This window comes from Gallinula chloropus, assembly GCF_964237585.1.
Source record: "Gallinula chloropus genome assembly, chromosome: 5".
NCBI lineage: Eukaryota > Metazoa > Chordata > Aves > Gruiformes > Rallidae > Gallinula > Gallinula chloropus.
Genome location: NC_140090.1, coordinates 79,539,321 through 79,557,339, shown reverse-complemented (window position 1 = coordinate 79,557,339; position 18,019 = coordinate 79,539,321). Strand labels below are relative to the sequence as shown.

Below are 18,019 nucleotides of genomic sequence, written 5' to 3'. Positions count from 1 at the left end.
GATTATAATGAAATGGAAATGTATCATGAAATGCACCTGGAGATGCATCTGCTGAAAGCAGTCGCAGCCGTGGGCAGGTTTTGCCCATCCATGGTCTGTCCCACAGACCCCAACCCAGGCTTCCCCAAAGCTCCATCACAGGACTTCCACTTTTCCTTGTGGTCTAACAAGCCTGTTGGTTTTATTCCATTTGTGTTTGGACTTCCCCTGCTCATGCTGATGTCAGGCTGCTGTTTGCTGTGGGGCAAAGTGCTGATTGCTCTGGGGAAGGAAGATGTCCATCTGCCTGACCCCACCTGCATGTCCCACCTGCTGCTGGAGCCTCTGCTGCAGAACAGCCATGCCTTGCTGTGCCTCAGGCAGGATTTAACTGCCCTCCCCAGGAAGAAGGACAGATGCACCATGTGTCCCCTCCAGAGCCCACACCAGTCCCCGTGGCACCTCACATGCCATGAGGGGTGTCACCCCAAATGCTCATAAGCCCCCCTCAGCATCCCCACCAGCTCCTCACTTCCAAACCCAGGGATGGGGGCACAGACCATTCACCCCACAGCCCAGAGTGTCCCAAAGCACCCAGTAGGATGCTGGGAAGCTTTTGCTGCTAATTCCATTTACTAGTTGGATTTGTTTGCTGAATAAAACAAACCAGCAAACCGTGCCAGCCACGGCCCTGTTTTGGGAAGGGTTTTCCTTCCCCCAGGCTGGGGAGTCTCAGCTCCCCACAGCTCATGGCTACAGTGGGCTCGGCTTTTCCACGCTAAATTATCATTTTGCTTCCAGTTGCCTCCAAGTCTCTGCAGCCCAAAGCAGCCTGGCTTTCCACTATGCCCATTTCTAATGGTTTCAGAGCGACACACTTTCTAATAGCAGATGATTTCCAGTCAAGGGAACTTGCAGCCAAGCCACAGCCCTGTCAGTGACAGGATACAAAGCACCGAGAATCGAGACCCATCGTCACCTACAACTGACTCATCTTCACTCAAAATCGACTCTTAAAACTGATCCAAACTTTATCTATTGTTTACACTTAGTTGTAGCTTGGGATTTGGAGTAGTTTCTTGGACCAAAGTCCTTTTATTAAACAATAAGGTATTAAAAGAATTCAGTTGACTTTGTACAGCCCACTGACACCAGCTGTAATTCTGTCCCAACAGCTGTCCTATCAACATCAGCTACTGAGGCAGAAGACACACATGCTTAGTGATCATTTTAAAGACATAATTTTTGATGCTGGAGTGTTACAGTGCACAGGAGGGACAAACTAAGCCTTGCCAGCAAGGCTTCTCCTCCTTCCCTCTACCAAGGCTGTAGGAAAGCCACCTCACCCCATTTCACCTGTACTGGGAACAATAGGAATGCGATAGGGAGCAATGGGTGTGAGTGCTGTGGGTACAAACCCAGGACCTACCCTGCAGTTTCATTATCCTGAGGGTGCTTAATGATTAACATCAGGAGCAGGACACCAGGCTTTGCCTGCAGTGATACCTGCGCCGGGGTGGCTTAGTGGGCTCAGCAGAGCTGAGCTGTACCTTGGGAGAGGACGTTCTCCTTGGTGCCTCTAAGGAAGAGAGGTTGCAAATGCTGTGAGATCAGTGCTGCACTTGCCATCCAGTAAAGCAGAACGTCACCTCTTCCAGGTGTTCCAGTGACCTGGCCTTGCTTACGGCATGATTTCTGCTACTGACCTGACACAGACACCACATCCCCAGAAAAACCTCACACTGGAGAAAGGAAATTCATGCTCCCAAAGCCATGGGAGCCCTGACAAGGGCAGAGACTGATTCCTCTCCAGAAGCTTCTGATGCAAACTTTACAGAATCACAAGGTTGGAAAAGACCTTTAAGATCATCCAGTCCAACCGTTCCTGTCCTGTGCTAAACCAGGTCCCTGAGCACCTCATCTCCCCTCTGTTAAACACACCCAGGGGTGGGGACTCAAGAGCATTTCAGAAGTGCTCACCCCTTTCTGCACTACAGACTCATGTTCATGGAAGGATTGTCCATCACAAAAGCATGGTGCCACCATCCACAGACCTCTGCTCACCTCCATCCAGACCCCGAGGTCAGTAATTAGACACACAACCTGACCTCTTTATAGCAAAATAATTCCTCTACTTCCAGGCTTTCTCCTGAGGAGCAATAACAATAATGTCCTTCACAGAAGAACGACGACCCCAAATATATTTGCCAACTGTACCTGGCAATAAACTCATGGAAGGACGTTTATAACTGGTAGACTGAGCTAGATCTCAACCTGATTTTAAAATACCTCAGGACAGGCCTCCTGTAGCAGCAGTGGGCAGCAGATAACTGCCTCCTCTTTTGAAAGAAGACATGTTTCTTTTGAAATCTGAGAACTTACCGTTGAGTTACACGGGTTATTTTCCCTACTACAGATTTTGAGCACATGCCATCCCAAAGCAGGGACACACATATAATTTCCAGCGAAGCAATAATTACAGCCTAAGTGAACTTCCTGCACTCCACGATGATTTCTTCTCTTGCTACAGGATCAGACTTCCCAAACCAACGTTCATAATGTTAAATGAAATGTTAATAAGCATTTTAAACTCGGTAATTTATGCTAATCTAAGAAGTGTTTTGCCTAGACCGAAGCTGGCGGGGTTGTTTCACCTCTCAAACTGTTACACTTGTACATTAGTCGTCTGTGATTCACCACAGCACGTGTCAAGCTGCTCTAAATCAGTGCCTGGGTACAGGCTGTTCAATATCCTGATCTCTCTCTCTATATATACATATGTTTGTTTAGTAGAGATGTTTTTTGAAGTTCCTTTGATGGGTTCCCCACTGCTGGTGCAGTGACCTGTCACTGCTCGTAGGAGGAATGATGTAGAAGGAGAACTCAATTCAGAATCACAGAATGGTCAGGGCTGGAAGGGACCTTAAAGATCATCAAGTCCCAACCCCCTGCCATGGGCAGGGACACCTCTCACCAGCCCAGGCTGCTCCAGGCCCCATCCAACCCAGCCTTGAACACCTCCAGGGAGGGGGCAGCCTCCACCTCCCTGGGCACCCTGTCCTAGGGCCTCACCACCTTCAGAGTGAAGAACTTCTTCTTAATATCCAATCTAAATTTACCCTTTAAACCCATTCCCCCTCGTCCTGTCACTCCAGACCCTGCTAACAAGTCCCTTCCCAGCTTCCTTGTAGCCCCTTCAGGGACTGGAAGGTGCTATAAGTTCTCCCCAGAGCCTTCTCTTCTCCAGGCTGAACAAGCCCAACTCTCCCAGCCTGTCTTCACAGGAGAGGTGCTCCAGCCCTCTGATCATCTTTATGAACCTCTGGATCTGTTCCAACAGTTCCATATCCTTCTTATGTTGGGGACTCCAGAACTGGACCCAGCACTCCAGGTGGGGTCTCAGGAGAACAGAGCAGAGGGGCAGAATCCCCCCCAGACCTGCTGGCCACACTCCTTTTGATGCAGCCCAGGACACAGTTGGCCTTCTGGGCTGCGACTGTGCAGTTGGCTCATGTCAACCTGCTTGTCCACCAGCACCCCCAAGTCCTGTGCAGGGCTGCTCTCCAGCACATCCCCTCCCAGGCTGCACTGATGCAGAGGATTGCCCTATTATTTAAACAGGGACTATGGTGTGTAAGCCCAGCCACGGGGAAATAAGGCTTGAGAATAAGTAATAAAACATGGAAGAAGAGCCAACAGCAGCAGCACACACCAAAAAATGCCTTATCTATAGGAAACAGGGTCACATTTGGTTTTGTCTACGCTTTCTCTTTGTGAAGGACTCCCTCAAATGTGATGACACCACATATTCCCCTCTGATGCAAACTGGCAGGAGGCCACAACTCTCAGGAACAGCAGAACCAGCATCTTTTCCAGCATCTGTTAAACAGCCAGACCTCCTGGTCTGGAAATGTGTGAGCGACCCACCATGCTCATTCTTGGTGATAATGAGGACAATTAGAGGCTCAGAGGTTCATTATGTGATATGAGGTGAGCAACCCAAGGAACATGAGGCCAGGCATCAGGCACTGCTCATAGCAAAGACACCTCTGTGGTGACAGACAAAGGGCAGGGCAGCACACACCATCTTTGGGGACCACTGCCCTTTTCAGAAGAGTTTGTTAGGAATCATCTGATAAACAAGAAGATCCAAACACCATTTGAGTTTCTTGCAATTTAAAGGAGGTGAAACAACCTGAAAATGGACATGGGGGTGGCTACCAAGGAGGGTAAATACCAGGAGAACGTGTTGATATGGGTGGCTTAAGGAAATCTGCCTGGAGCTGCATAAAAATAATTTGCAAATGTTTGAAAACAGTGCAAATTAAACACAAGGTGTCAGTGAAGAAAGGGAGGTCTCATCACTGAATCTGGAGGATTAATATGCTATGGCCAATGTTCCTCTCTTTAGTTCCTCAGCTCTGCAAGGGAGTTTGGGCTGCTCAACAGCATCAGAGGCAAACTGTGCAATGAATAGCTGAGGGAATGCCCAAAACAATACAGATTCAACCCAAAATAGCAACATTTCATCACCAATAAAATCTCCACAAGTTCGGGATGGCAGACAGGGAGGTTGGGTAGCAATGAATCTGAGATGGTCAACTTCCCTGCCTGTGGCTGGGGGTTGGAACTCTGTGATCCTTGAGGTCCCCTCCAACTCAGACCAGTCTATGATTCTATGATACCTCACCATGTAGCTGTAACAAGGTGGCACTGGGGGGGTGGAAACCACTTGGCCAACCTGAGACTGAATGGAGTCACCGTCCCAACTTGGTCTCACCAGGGGGTCAGTATATCCCCTTAAGACACCAGTCCACAGACAGCCCAGTAAGATGTCAAATGAACTATTTGTTAGGGATGATTTGATAAATGATTGATAAAACGTTCAGCAACGTTGCCTGAGAGTGCTGGAATACAATACCACACGCACTGGAAATTAAATACATCATCTGCTGTGTGATAGAGAAACCCAATTTACAGTAATTATTCATGTCTGCAGAATGCATAGGACAAAACAGAGGAAAATTAAAACCCCTATAAATAGCCTCACTGGAGAACAGCTGGCTGGATCCCATACAATAACCAAGTACTTGGGCCGATCCGCACGTCTCTGCATCACCAAGAAGACAGGAATGGCAATCCTGGAACTCAGTTCAGACCCCTGCTCAGCACAGCCAGACCTCCTGCTTCCCATTACTGTGTTAAAGCTGAGGACAAAGGAAACCCCTGAATTTCAGTGGCCTCCATCGCTCAAGCCCTTGGTCCCTTTTTCCACTGGCATATTCTCCACACGCTACAGTTTGTCGCTTCATCACAAGTCAGGGTGTAGATGCAGACTGAAAAATGCCTTATTCACCTAGTGCAGAGGGATGCTGGCAGCCCCAGCCCAGCCACACAGCTGCACGGGGCTGAGGGGGCACAAAGCTTGGTCACCTTCACCACCCATCCTCCTGGGAGACGTCCAGCTCAAGGATGTCCCCATGGCTCTGGTCTGTGTGTGCACCCTGAGCATCGTGTGTGGAATTTAGATCACAGAATCGTAGGGGTTGGAAGGGACCTCCAGAGATCATCAGGTCCAACCCCCCTGCCAAAACACAGCTGAGCACACATGCAGGTCAATATCAGTGTGGCATCTCAAGGGATGCAGTAAGAAAACAACCTGAAAGGTGTCCCATGTTTCCTTAAAAATAAACCCCAAGGCTTTTCATTGCAAGGAAACACAAAGAACTTGAGCAGGAGACCAGGAAGAAAAGCTGCACAAGCCATCACGTTTCCAGCAAGGGCTGGAAGGCAGTGGCAATGGAAAGGGCAACCTGTTTCCACACATTGTGAGCTCCCAGCAGTTACAGACAATACAGAGCAACATCTCTGTGTAACACCACAGGTGGATGTGTAACTGAAGAGGTCCAGGGAAAACAATTTCTGCCTTACCTTCCTGTATCTCCAGCTTGGGGTTACAACACGTTTCTTTGTTCATAATGGCATCCAAAAACCATCCCAAAGCCCAATGCAGGATGGAACTGCTGGATCAGAAGAGGAGGATGATTCATGTTCCACCCTACACTAAGTCTGGTCTAAACGTATTTAAACCTCACACCAGTCCTAACCTTTGTGAGAAACAGTGTGTACTTCACCTGGTTGTGTCAAGGATGGAGACAAGAAATGACTATGTTCTCCAGAGAACTTTTACTAAAAATAGGTAATTGTTTTGATTTGGGCTTTTCAAGGCTTCAACATAAATCCTGTTCTCACACCATAAACAAATGTATCTATGCACTGGCAAGCTTTTTCTGCAAGGTATTTCTTCTGCAAGGTATTTCTTCCCTGCCCAGTTGTGTGCTGCAGACATCCATGGTGAAGAACGATACCTACTTTAGGACAAAGCAGGATTTAAAAACATTTTTACACTCAGGATTGGTGGTACCACCAGAGACATCTCAGTAATCATAAATGTCAATTATGGAAACCAGCTTAAGAACTGACCTTTGCATCGAGCTTCCCCTGGAAAAGAAATCTGATTAAAACCCAAACAACTGCTGCCCAATTCTTCTGTGGTTTTGCATGGGACTGATGGGAATTGATGTGTGCACCTGCAAAAGCTTCCCCCTCACTCCCAAGCTCAGGCTCAGAGAAATGGTATCAAGTGCTTCTCTTTTTTATATTGGCAGTTCAAGACAACTTGGTGGTAAGTAAGCTGAAGGAAAAAAATTACTGGTTATAAATATCCCCATTTTCTCATAGTATTTAGAAACTTGACACCTCTGAGTATCTCCTTTCAGAAAACTTTGTATTGCAAAGCCTTTGCTCTCAAGTCTGAGGGAAGGGATGGCAAGGTCTGCTATGGAAGACACATAGGGATCACCTTTCCCAGCAGCTTTCTTGTGGCATCCTCTTGTAGCAGAAATGAGGGTTTGGATGAAGTCTGAACCCTTGGCATGGAGACACCAGGAGAGATGGCAGGAGGATAAAACAGTGACAGCTGGATCAGGTTATCCCAACACAAGGTAGCACCAAGGTGGGGAAAGCACGTGAGGCCTTTAAGGGATGATGGTGGGAAAAGGAAGAGCAGAACTGGAACCGCAGAGCATCCTCACCGGGCAGGGAGACACCAGACATGGAACACACTGAGTGCTGCCTTAGGAAAGCCAACACAAGTCAGACAGACTAAAGAGACATGAGATCACAGTCACCACCAACTCCCAAAGGGGACCAAGGTCACACCCAACCACCAGCACGTGTTTACCAACCTCAGAATCACGCAGGAGATGGGATGAAGGCTTCACAGGAGGCACCTCTTGTCCTCTCCACAACCACAAGCAACCCTGACCTGTCGCTTGGGCACGTGCACCTCGACCTTTGTGAGCAGGACAGGGCAGAGTTAGTGATACCACTAAATAACCACCTTTTTCTGCGTTGTCTCCTATCAAGCTCTTCCACGTTGGCCCAGCTTTGCTGCAAACAATGTTATCAGACATGCATGTTGCACAGGGATGCTCTGGTACCATGCCACTGGAGTACAAAGGACAGCACACCCCAGGACACAGCCTCTGCAGAAGCACACAGGGCTCGGAGACTGTAACCCAGTTAGTTTCTGGAGTTGCTGAAGTGTGTTTTTACAGCACTTTGAGGAGGGTGATGAGTTGTTCTGGCTGGTTTCTACACAAGTTACAGCCTAGAAGCCGTTAAGATTGTAAAAATGGTGACAATTTGAGCCTGAGAGTGAATCTGAGAGTCTGCTTTTCAACTCCCAGTCCCAGCTTGTGTGGCTGTAAAACACCCCTGTGAGATGCAGGGTTTGCACCGCAGTACCAGTCTGAGAGTGGAGTTCCTGTCTGAGGAGCCTTGCAGGGCCAAACCGTAACCCCTACGTGAGCACAGGAGTTTGCTAAGGAAGCATGAAAACAAACATGTCATCAGAAACCAAATGTACAAACATCTGCACAAAGGTCCATGTGAAGCCTCTTCCCATCCTTCAGAGAGCAAATGGAACAGGAAAGAGGAAAACTCACCGTCACACCAGCACCATCTCCTCCCCAGCATCAAGAGCAGCCTCTAAAGCAACTGCCAATTAAATGGAAGACTTAGAGAGTTCAAGTTGTAATACACTATCAATCATCTAGGGAAAGAATAGCTGATCGACTGTAGCTGAGAATCCTTCCCAGCTTGTTCCCCCTGCATGGAGCTTGTGCTAATAACAAAACAAACAGGGACCTGTAGGACAGTATTGAACAGGACATTCTGAGGCACTCTGGTAGCTGCTGTTACTGCACAAGAAAGCGTGCTTGTTTGATCTAAAGCAGCAAAAATGGTTTAAGGCAAAACTATGAGAACTTATTGACCACTTTTTATGAGGAGGGAACCTAATGACATTACTGCTCACTGACATGTAGTCATGCTGCTGCCTGCTACTTCCACCACGTAGCAGCTACTTCAGGGAGAAAATATTACCTAAACCCCATCTTCTTTTCTGAGGTGTTCAGCATGAGATAACTCACAACTTCAAAGAGAAGTAAGCTATCACCATGAACACTGACAGCCTACAGAGATGGACACTGACAGTGCTGAGGTGGGTATTATCTTGGCACTACATACACACACAGGAACAAACACACCAGGACTGTGCAAGAGTCCAGCTTTAGCATGGGATCCACCAAAGCTGTTCAGGAAAAAAAAAAAGAGCATTAAGTGTCCATATAGCCCTCTACAGAGCACAAACAGTTCCTGAAATGCAGATCAGAAACACCAAGGAAATGTATTCATTTTCTTAGACAAGTTTTTAAAATAATATTTTATTTTTTGAGTCAGTGGTATATTTAAAAATAATCTACTGTAAGAGTAAAAACATTGTAGATAGTAAAAAAAATGGAAGAGTGATGACAATATAAAACACTAGAATATAAAGTTAGTTTCCTTCCTCCCTCCCAACACCCCACCCCATCATTGTCCAGTACATCTCAGAGCCCAGTCTCTGGAAAAAAAAATTGCCTATTTTTTTTTTTTTACACTTTCAGCAATTAGGAAATTAAAAATACATAAGGCATTCTTTGCAGGCACATTAATTCATTATTACATGAAAAGCAGGCACCATAAAAATTAAAACATTCTGAAAACCATCATATATACAAACGCTGTACAGAATGATGGCACAAGGACAAAACGACTCCGTTCAGTTCATCCTAATCCACATGAAATATTACACATTAAAGAGGAAGCTCTTCCCGTTCTCATCCTCAGTTCAGAAGGACCAGGAGTTTCCTATCTGCTTAGTCCCTCCCTTTTCCTATATGCTCGTGCCCATCAGCAGCTAAAAGGCTTCCCCGCTCTACTCACCGATCAACACCCTGAGGAAGGGCCACCAGAACAATAATGGAGATGACTGCTCACCAAGGACTAATTAAAGGCCATTAGCAATGGGTTTATTTATAATAGAGAACAAGTAAAAAGAAGGCACATCTCACAAATCAGGCTGTGAGTTTTGAGCCCCAGACAGAACTCGTTATCTGGGGAAACCCTACAGCAGGTTCTCCTTCCTGTGAAGCCTATTCCACCGTGCCCTGAATTCAATGTGAATATCGTCATCGATTCCTATATACACTGAGATTAGGTACAAAACACTCAGCTCATGTGAAACTCCATAGTTACCTACACGTTTTAGGTACAAAACACTCAACTCTCATTTTATAAGTCCACAGCTACCTATGTGCCTGAAGTTATCCAGAAGAAGCAGGGAGAAGGTTTAGGAAGAGGGTACTGTCAGTTGATGAATGCCTCCCAGGCTCAAGTAGAAATCCAGATCTCTTGCAAGTCTCAGGAAGGAATAACCCTGGGAGGAGGGGTGATGTAGTGTTGTTTCCGACACACGGCTAGCAATGGGTTTCTTAGGGAGTTACAGTCATTGCACTATATGTTAGATACTGCAGGCCTGAATGAGGTAAACATTATATACCATAGAATACTTAGGGAAATGAATTGTTACAGCTTTATCTTTGGAAATAAAACAAACCACCACGCTTCCTTCTTCACTGGACAATCCCAGAGTCAACAGACGTTTGCTTCCGAGTTGTCTTTGGAGGCGGAGGCGGGGGAGTCTTGCTTGGGAGCGGAGGTGGCAGGTGCTGGAAGAAACCAATTTGGACAAAGCGTGTTAGCAACGAATGGCTTTCTGAAAGGACCGTGGCTCACACCTAACAGGGAGAGACAGCCTCTAAGTCTGCAGCCCTCGGACTTCTGAAAGCTTCTCTGCAAGAATTTGCTACCACGAAACCCAAATGCTCTTGGCCATTAGCTTAAAATACAACTTTTACTTCTGACAGTGAAAAGAAACCCCAAATCTCTCAAGGGTCCCTGATTAACTAGCTCAGTGTTTGAGGAAAAATCTTTTGAAAGCACTGGAGAAGTTTATAATTCCCCACTTTATATCATGATAAGGTATTGATTTCTTGGTCTGTATCGACTGCCCTCAGCCTCTATACACTGCAGAGCTTAAAAGCCAAGTTGAAGCAATGGCTTCATTGCTTTTCAGTTATTTTTCTATTTTGCACATTTAGAACACAAATAATTAAAAAAAAAAGAAAAGGAAACCATTTACAGAGATAAGTAACTTGCAATTTACTATTACACATTCAGCTATAACTAAAACATTCAAAGCAGAAAGCCTGTCTGTTCAAATATATATATTTTAAATCCCTTCATATATCATACAACAGCGCAGGAACACCCTCTGATAGCTTCACTGGATAATTGGGGAAATTAAAAAAGTCATTATGGAAATTAGGACTTTTTCCATAATGTTCAGTCACATATATGATTAAATCTACTTCAGGAAGAGCTTGAGAACATTGCTGGCTGCTCCTGCACTCTGTACTCTGGTTTTCTATGGTGTTTTTGGTTGTGTGGCCATCATGTGCTTGCCATCACTGCAGCATCACACCTCATGGACGCTGCTTCGGCTTTGTCTTTCCCTAGGATTCTTCTCCTGCTCAGCCACCACCTCTTTTTTCCCTCTAAAGGGTAAAGTAGCTTTTTCACTCCCACTTGTTGCAACTCGGTGTATCCATCCCTTACCACCCCACACACCGCTGGCTCCCAGTGCCCACACCTCACACCCTTAGGACACACACCGACCCTGCCAAACTTCCTTGATCCCTGCTCTGAGCCCAGTTCAAGCACCTGAGATGCCTTCATGCCACACTGCACCTGCTGCTTGCACTGAATCACAGAATGACACAGTTGGAAAAGACCTTTAAGATCATCAAGTCCAACCGTTCCTGTCCTGTGCTAAACCAGATCCCTGAGCACCTCATCTCCCCTCTGTTAAACACACCCAGGGGTGGGGACTCAGCCCCCTCCCTGGGCAGCCTGTGCCACAGCCCCACAACTCTGCCAGGGAAGAACTTTCCCCTCACATCTGAGCTGACCCTGCCCTGGGGCAGCTTGAGCCCATTGCCCCTTGTCCCAGCTCCTGTCCCCTGGCTGAAGAGACCATCGCCCACTTCTCTACACCCTCCTGTCAGGTAGTTGTAGGTGGTGGTAAGGTTACAAATGATGGTTTCTCAATCACAGTTAAGAAACCGGCACACACGTAACTGATAAACCACGGGAAAGCACAAAGTATGAGGCCTCTCTCCCTTTCAGAAGCTATCCAAAGCTGCTATCCACAAAGAAGAGCAGTTTAGGGTGATGCCAGGAGGTTTCAGTCTTTGCCCAAGGCAGAAGCAGCCCGGAGAGCCTCCCAACACTCCTCCCATCCTCTGATGGGATGATGTGTAAGCGTCGAGGTTAAAAAAGCACCTTTAAGCTAACCAAATGCCCTCACCCAAGCAGCTTTTAAGACAGTGTGCTATTCTAAACCCAGAGCTTCCATTAGGTAGTTTTACTAATCTCAGATTGAACAGAAAGGTAAGGCTGAGACTGGCAGAGCTGGATTTTTGCTGGGATATTTCTTTCCTGTATCCCACCTGGAAAGAAATAGTTTCCAATCTGTTTTACAGTGTTCTCGTTCCTCCTGGCAAACAAACAGGGATCACAGAGCCATTTTTAAATAAACTGCCAAGTGCTGATGTGTCTCTACATCCTCCAATCAGAACCACTAAGGATTTCTTCTCCCTGATCAAATACTTTTCCTGACCTTGTATTAGGTTAGATCCTGAATCCCTGCGGAGGCACCTGAATAAGAGCTGGACAGTCAATGTTATTTAGCTTCACACGTTCAACTGTGATCTGCAGATTTCAAAAATCTTTGAGACTTCACTCAGTTACAATCATGGATCCAGGCAGGGGCTCTGGGCAAGCTTAGGGAAACGCTGCAGGTTCACAGAACATCGGCGTTCACCGTGCAAGGACCCCTGATGGAGGTGGCATTGATGTTGTAATTAAATAAAGCAAGGGCCCCTCTAAAATATGTTACAAGACATAAAAAATTTCCTTGATGTTTTGCTCTCAGATGGTATCTTTAACTTTGCATTTATCACTAGGAAAATAAAAAAAAAACCCAGCCCCTAACTCTGCTGATAGCATAATCTGTAAAAATCCATTTTGAATTTAAATAGCAGCATATTGGCAATAATTCTCAATTCAATTAGCTCAATGGCATTTCTCAAACAAATGAGCCCTCCATATTGATCAGAGAACAATCAAATTATCCCTGAAAACCTGCTTCTGAAGAACAGATACAATGCAAATACGACCAGAATAAGCTAAATATATACGCTATAAATAACAAGCACAAAACCTACCAGAGCTTAGATTCTGCAAGCAAATTAGGCAGAAAGAAATAACAGAGATAGGTAGATAATTATTATAATTCAATTTACAATTTCCATTAGAAAGTCGGATAAATTTAGCACATGTTCATTTATATAATAAGCTACCAAGGAATACATTAAGTAGGACATGTAATGCTCATCAGGGCGACATTATCGAGGAATTAGCACAACAAAACGTGCCAACATGGAACTGGTGCAACTCCAGACCTGGCCATGGCTCCAAGTGCTGATACATGCTCCCTTTTATGGCAGCACAGGAAGAAATGCAAGCATGCTTCCTCCCTTCCCTTTGGTATCATCCTCCAAAAATCAGTGTCAGGCTTAGGATGTGCGTTTTGCCACGCTTCTTCCCCTTGGAAAGTTGGATACACAAGAAGAGCTTCCCTTGATTTTACATTTAATTAAGAACCACTTTGCAGAGTTCATGTTTATATTTCAGTGGTTAATTATGAACCTTTTACCACGCTTTTACTTTCTGACATGAGGACAGAGACTGCTGGGTCACGTTCAAACCTATTTTTGGGCAGAATCCTTAACTCCCGGGTACCTCGGGGGAAGCAGAAACCTTATGTAAAAGGCACATCTGCAACACAGAAGCAATCTGTTCCTTCTGCTTCCAACATGAAATTGCTCCCATTTGTTTGTTTTTTTTCCCTGATACAGAAAAGACTCAGGTTTAAAAACATTTGTCTCTGTTCTCTTAGAAGCTACTCTACACTGTACAGTAAAAATCAATTAAAGATGAAAAACTACATGGTTTTTCTACTCTGTGAAGAAGTGAAATAAGGTATGAGATTTTTTTTTTCCCAATCATAAAATACTATCAAATAAACAACAAAAAAAAAATCAAACAAAACTTGATTCCCAAAAGTGGTCCCTGTGATGCTGCAAGAGATTTCTTTGCCTCTGAGCTACTTTGCTTTGAAATTAAATGGTCATCAATAGGATGAGGTATGGGGATCCCATCAAAACCACTTTCCTTTGAAGGATTAACTGATCTAATTAGCTCAGAAGCAGTAGAAACGAGCTGTAAATAGGCTCCCAACTACATGGGGCTGTGTAAATGCTTTCCAATAAGAAGTTCTGAATTGTTCCTTCTCACTTACACCCTTGTTTTTACAGGAGCTGCCTGACAAGCAGCAACGTGCTTATTTAATAACTACAGTGGAAAATAACACGTGATGTGAGGCCTTGCAGGAATACCCCTGCGAGAGCAAGAAGGTGTTAGTGAAGAGAATCAACCCAACTTGTGGGGTTTGGAACCAAATTACAGATGGTTTAAGCTATTCAGCTGTTTGACCCTGAGAGCAAAGTTATGTGGAAAATACCTCAGATAACCAAGTTAAACTGGCTGTTTAAAGTCTGTTGCCATGCTTCATCTATTGAAGCTTCATTTGACTCTGTCTCACAGTCACAAGCTGCCCTTGCTGGAGTGTGTTGATTAAAGTAAGTCATTTTGAGTCCTTCTGCAGAGGACTGCACCCTCTGTGTGCTCCCACCTGCCATGTGCTAAGCATCCCCTCCTCTGGCAATGCAAAAGATCCCTCAGAACAGGCAACATCAAGGTGCTTCAATCCCGATCTCAGATTTTCCTCACCAGGTTGGTGAGGTGGGGAGCAGTGGGGGGGGATGCTCCCACAGGGACGACTAGGAGAGCTGGACCTCAGGGTGGTCTGCTCTCCTCCTGCAGGGAGGACTTTGCTCCTGGTGCCTGCCAGCCATGTAAAAGCACAGACTAACACGATTTGCCCTCCGTTGAACCACACTTCTGCATGTGGAGGCCATTAGTATTTCAGACCGCGCTGGCTAACTCGATTTTCCAAGCACGGCTTTTCTGCTCCGGTCCGTACACAAACAGACCTTAAGAGTTATGAGCAATGCCCTCAGAATTAGGTTTAGGCTCCAGCTAGAAACTGTATTTCTTAGCAAAGGCCTGAGCCCTGTGAGAGCGATAAACAAATGCATTACCGATCGTCCGGAGCACAACCCGCGGCCTGGGCCTGCGACAAGGCCCTTCCCAAAACAACATCACGGGTGCTGCTCAGGGACATGTCACCAGCTCTGTATGGCTGGGCAGACACCAGAACACATTTTTCACTCAAAATCCTGTAATAAGCAGCGGCAGCCCATTGATTTTGAGACTTATTAAAAAGCAATTGTGAGTTTTTTAGAAACTCTTTGCTCGGCGTGAGCTTAACCCACCAAAGCCCAGCCGAGCGGAGGCGGGAGGTGGCAGAGACTGTGCAATGCTTCCCATCTCCAGCAGACAAAAAAACAACCTCCAAATGTTAATTTTTAAATATTTTTCCTTTCAGGCACATTATATACTTCTACACATCATGGAAAGGCTTTGGACAGAGAGTTTGTTTTTTAAAAAATTGGAGTATCAGACAGAAGAGGAGAAATTTGTTCCCATTTATGAGCAAATGCAGTCCACAAAATCAACCTTCTAATTTACCATAATGGATGAATAATGCACTTTTTCCAATTTCACTTTTTCCAACATCTCCACTGGATGATGCTGCTAAGGACTTTCCTCCCACTGCCATGGTAAGCGAACCCGGGGCGAGCCTTGAGGCACTGAACCAGCTGCGGGGTCCCAGGGAGGTGGCACCACGATGCTCAGAGGCTTCCCTAGGGCACAGCACTTTGGGAAGGAAGGGGATTTCTCCTGAGAAATAACATCAAAGGAGGAAAAATTGCAAACCCTGAAGCAGTGCTCCCTAATTACCTGCTGCCTCTGTAGTTTCAGCTGGGTTTTGAAGCCTCCAGTCTTTTTCTCTGTCCACACGAGTACACTGAAGCCTTTAAGGTCAGTTTTTGCTCGCTGTGGCTAACCTCAGAGATAATGATCAGCGCTGCAGCGTATGCATCACAACACATCAAACCCCCCTGGATTTTTCCTTCTCTGTAAACACTTCCATTACATCCAAATAACGGGTCTGCAACGAGGGATCCCAGAGAATCAAAATAAGAGCCGTCAGCCATATGAGACCATACCGGTCCTCGCATTAGGCATCGTTGTCATAGAATCATAGACTGGTCTGGGTTGGAAGGGACCCCAAGGATGACAGAGTTCCAACCCCCTGCCACAGGCAGGGACACCAACCTCCAGGCCTGGAGCTACACAAGGTTGCCCAGGGCCCCAGCCAACCTGGACCTCAACAGCCCCAGGGATGGGGCATGCACCACCTCTCTGGGCAGTCTGTTCCAGCCCCTCACCACTCTCTCTATAAAGAACTTCCCCCTAATATTTAATTAAAACCTTCCTTCCTTTAGCTTCAATCCATTCCCCCTTGTACTGCCAGTCTCTGCCCTTTTAACAAGCTGCTTCCCCTCCTGTTTCTCTGCTCCCTTCAGGGACTGGAAGGCTGCAATATGGTCCCCCCACAGCCTTCTCTTCTCCAGGCTGAAGAAGCCTCTCTTTGTATCCCCTCCTTGCCCAGTTCTCTATCTACCCGGGATCATTAGAGATCTCCCCATCCAAACCATATCTGATGCTTAGTAAGTGTTATAGCCAATATTATAAATGTAAGTGCTCCTTTGTCTATTTTCTTTGAGTTTCCCTTCTTGCTGGGAATACTAAGCAGGCCCTTGATTTGAATGCGAGGGTAGGGATGAACCCATAAAGAATGAGAAGCGCCTCAAGGAATCCCTTGATGTAATAATAATCCTTGCAGGAGTTGTAGACTTCTTTTTTTATGTCCCCATATATTATTAAGAACATTTTTAGCAGAACAACTCATACAGTGCAAGAAAATATATATAAGGCTATCACGGTTAACCAGGAGTAAGAGGACAATCAGGAGCTTTTAATTGGATGATCACTTGGAATAAAGACTTAAGGTAGACTGAGGTAATAGTGGACTCCAAATAAGCTAAGATCACCTTCTCAGACATGCAATGACACGACTGCCTGCAGGCTGAAGTATTTCTTGATGCATTCACCACTGCATGCTTCCCTGTTAGCTACATCACTTTTCTGGTTTTAATAACTGACTGCAGGACAGCCAGAGTGAATCTGGTAATGATTTCTCACACAAGGAGATATTTCCAGTTTAAAAGCTACTAAAATAATCTTATCTATCATATTTTTTTTACTGATTTTTCTTCACTGCTACAAAGCATGTGTAATTTAAAAGATGATCAGTTTACTAAGCAGAGAATTATAAAGTTAGGAAGTAGGGAGCTGTTCGACCCATGAAACTCAAGGCATTAAAAACTGTGGATGGGATTTAATCACAGCAGTAAGAAGAATTTACTCATCTGATCTTTCATGCCCAGCACTGCTCATTTGCTTTATGTTCTTTAACAGCCTCCTTCCTATAAACCTGATGAAATAAATGCATGGAGTGATTATTATAAGACCAGAAGCCTTTCCTAAGAGTAATTCTAAGACTAATACATGTCCTTTTGAGACAAATCTGCTTTAGATCCATTTTTTTCAGCCTTTGAAACTATATTCCCTTGCTTAAAGAAGTTTATAAAAATACAATGCTGAAGAAAAGTTTGGTTATCTTTGATTGAATTTCTAAGGTATGCTTAAATCCTGAGCTCCTGCAATGCTTCATGCTGGACTTGATGGTCTTAGAGGTCTTTTCCAGCCATGAAGAGTTTATGATTCTATGTTCAACAATGAAGCACATTTCAACAGTGACAAAGTATTTAAACAAACAAAAAAGAGTCTGAGCAGTGAAGACTGTAAAGAGAAAAAATATTAAGACCTAAATAAAAGTTTGCCAAAAAAAAAAACCCCAAGGGAGCATATTGTTACTTTTTAAATGAATTTCCATTTAATGATGTGGAAACCCTGCTCTTGACAGGAGCTGTGCAAGGTCACAACAGCAACCAGACTGGGGCTGGAACTTATGTCATGAGGGAGCTGGGCTGGTTCAGCCTGGAGAAGAGAAGGGTGTGGGGGGACCTCACTGCAGCCTCCCCGTCCCTGAAGGGAGCAGAGGAACAGGAGGGGAATCAGCTTGTTAAAGGGCAGAGACTGGCAGGACAAGGGGGATGGAGTGAAGCTGGAGGAGGGAAGGGTGAGATGAGATATTAGGGGGAAGTTCTTTCCAGAGAGAGTGGTGAGGGGCTGGAAGGGGCTGCCCAGAGAGGGGGTGGGTGCCCCATCCCTGGGGGTGTTCAAGGCCAGGTTGGCTGGGGCCCTGGGCAACCTTGTGTAGCTCCAGGCCGGGAGGTTGGTGTCCCTGCCTGTGGCAGGGGGTTGGAGCTCTGTAATCCTTGGGGTCCTTTCCAACCCATGCCATTCTACAATTCTA

General features: G+C 45.6%; 1 protein-coding gene across 10 annotated transcripts in view; it reads right to left on the bottom strand.

Moving 5' to 3' along the window:
* Nucleotides 1–9,946: 9,946 nt before the first annotated feature.
* DOCK1 (dedicator of cytokinesis 1) overlaps nucleotides 9,947–18,019 on the bottom strand; it is a gene marked incomplete at its 5' end in the record, with an annotated part of 301,045 nt that continues 292,972 nt past the window's right edge. For all 10 annotated transcript variants that reach the window (XM_084265218.1, XM_084265212.1, XM_084265214.1 and 7 more), the window contains one exon: nucleotides 9,947–10,094. In XM_084265218.1, coding sequence (XP_084121344.1) covers nucleotides 9,999–10,094 — 96 coding nt within the window. In that variant the 3' untranslated portion in view covers nucleotides 9,947–9,998. The remainder of the gene's footprint in view (nucleotides 10,095–18,019) is intronic.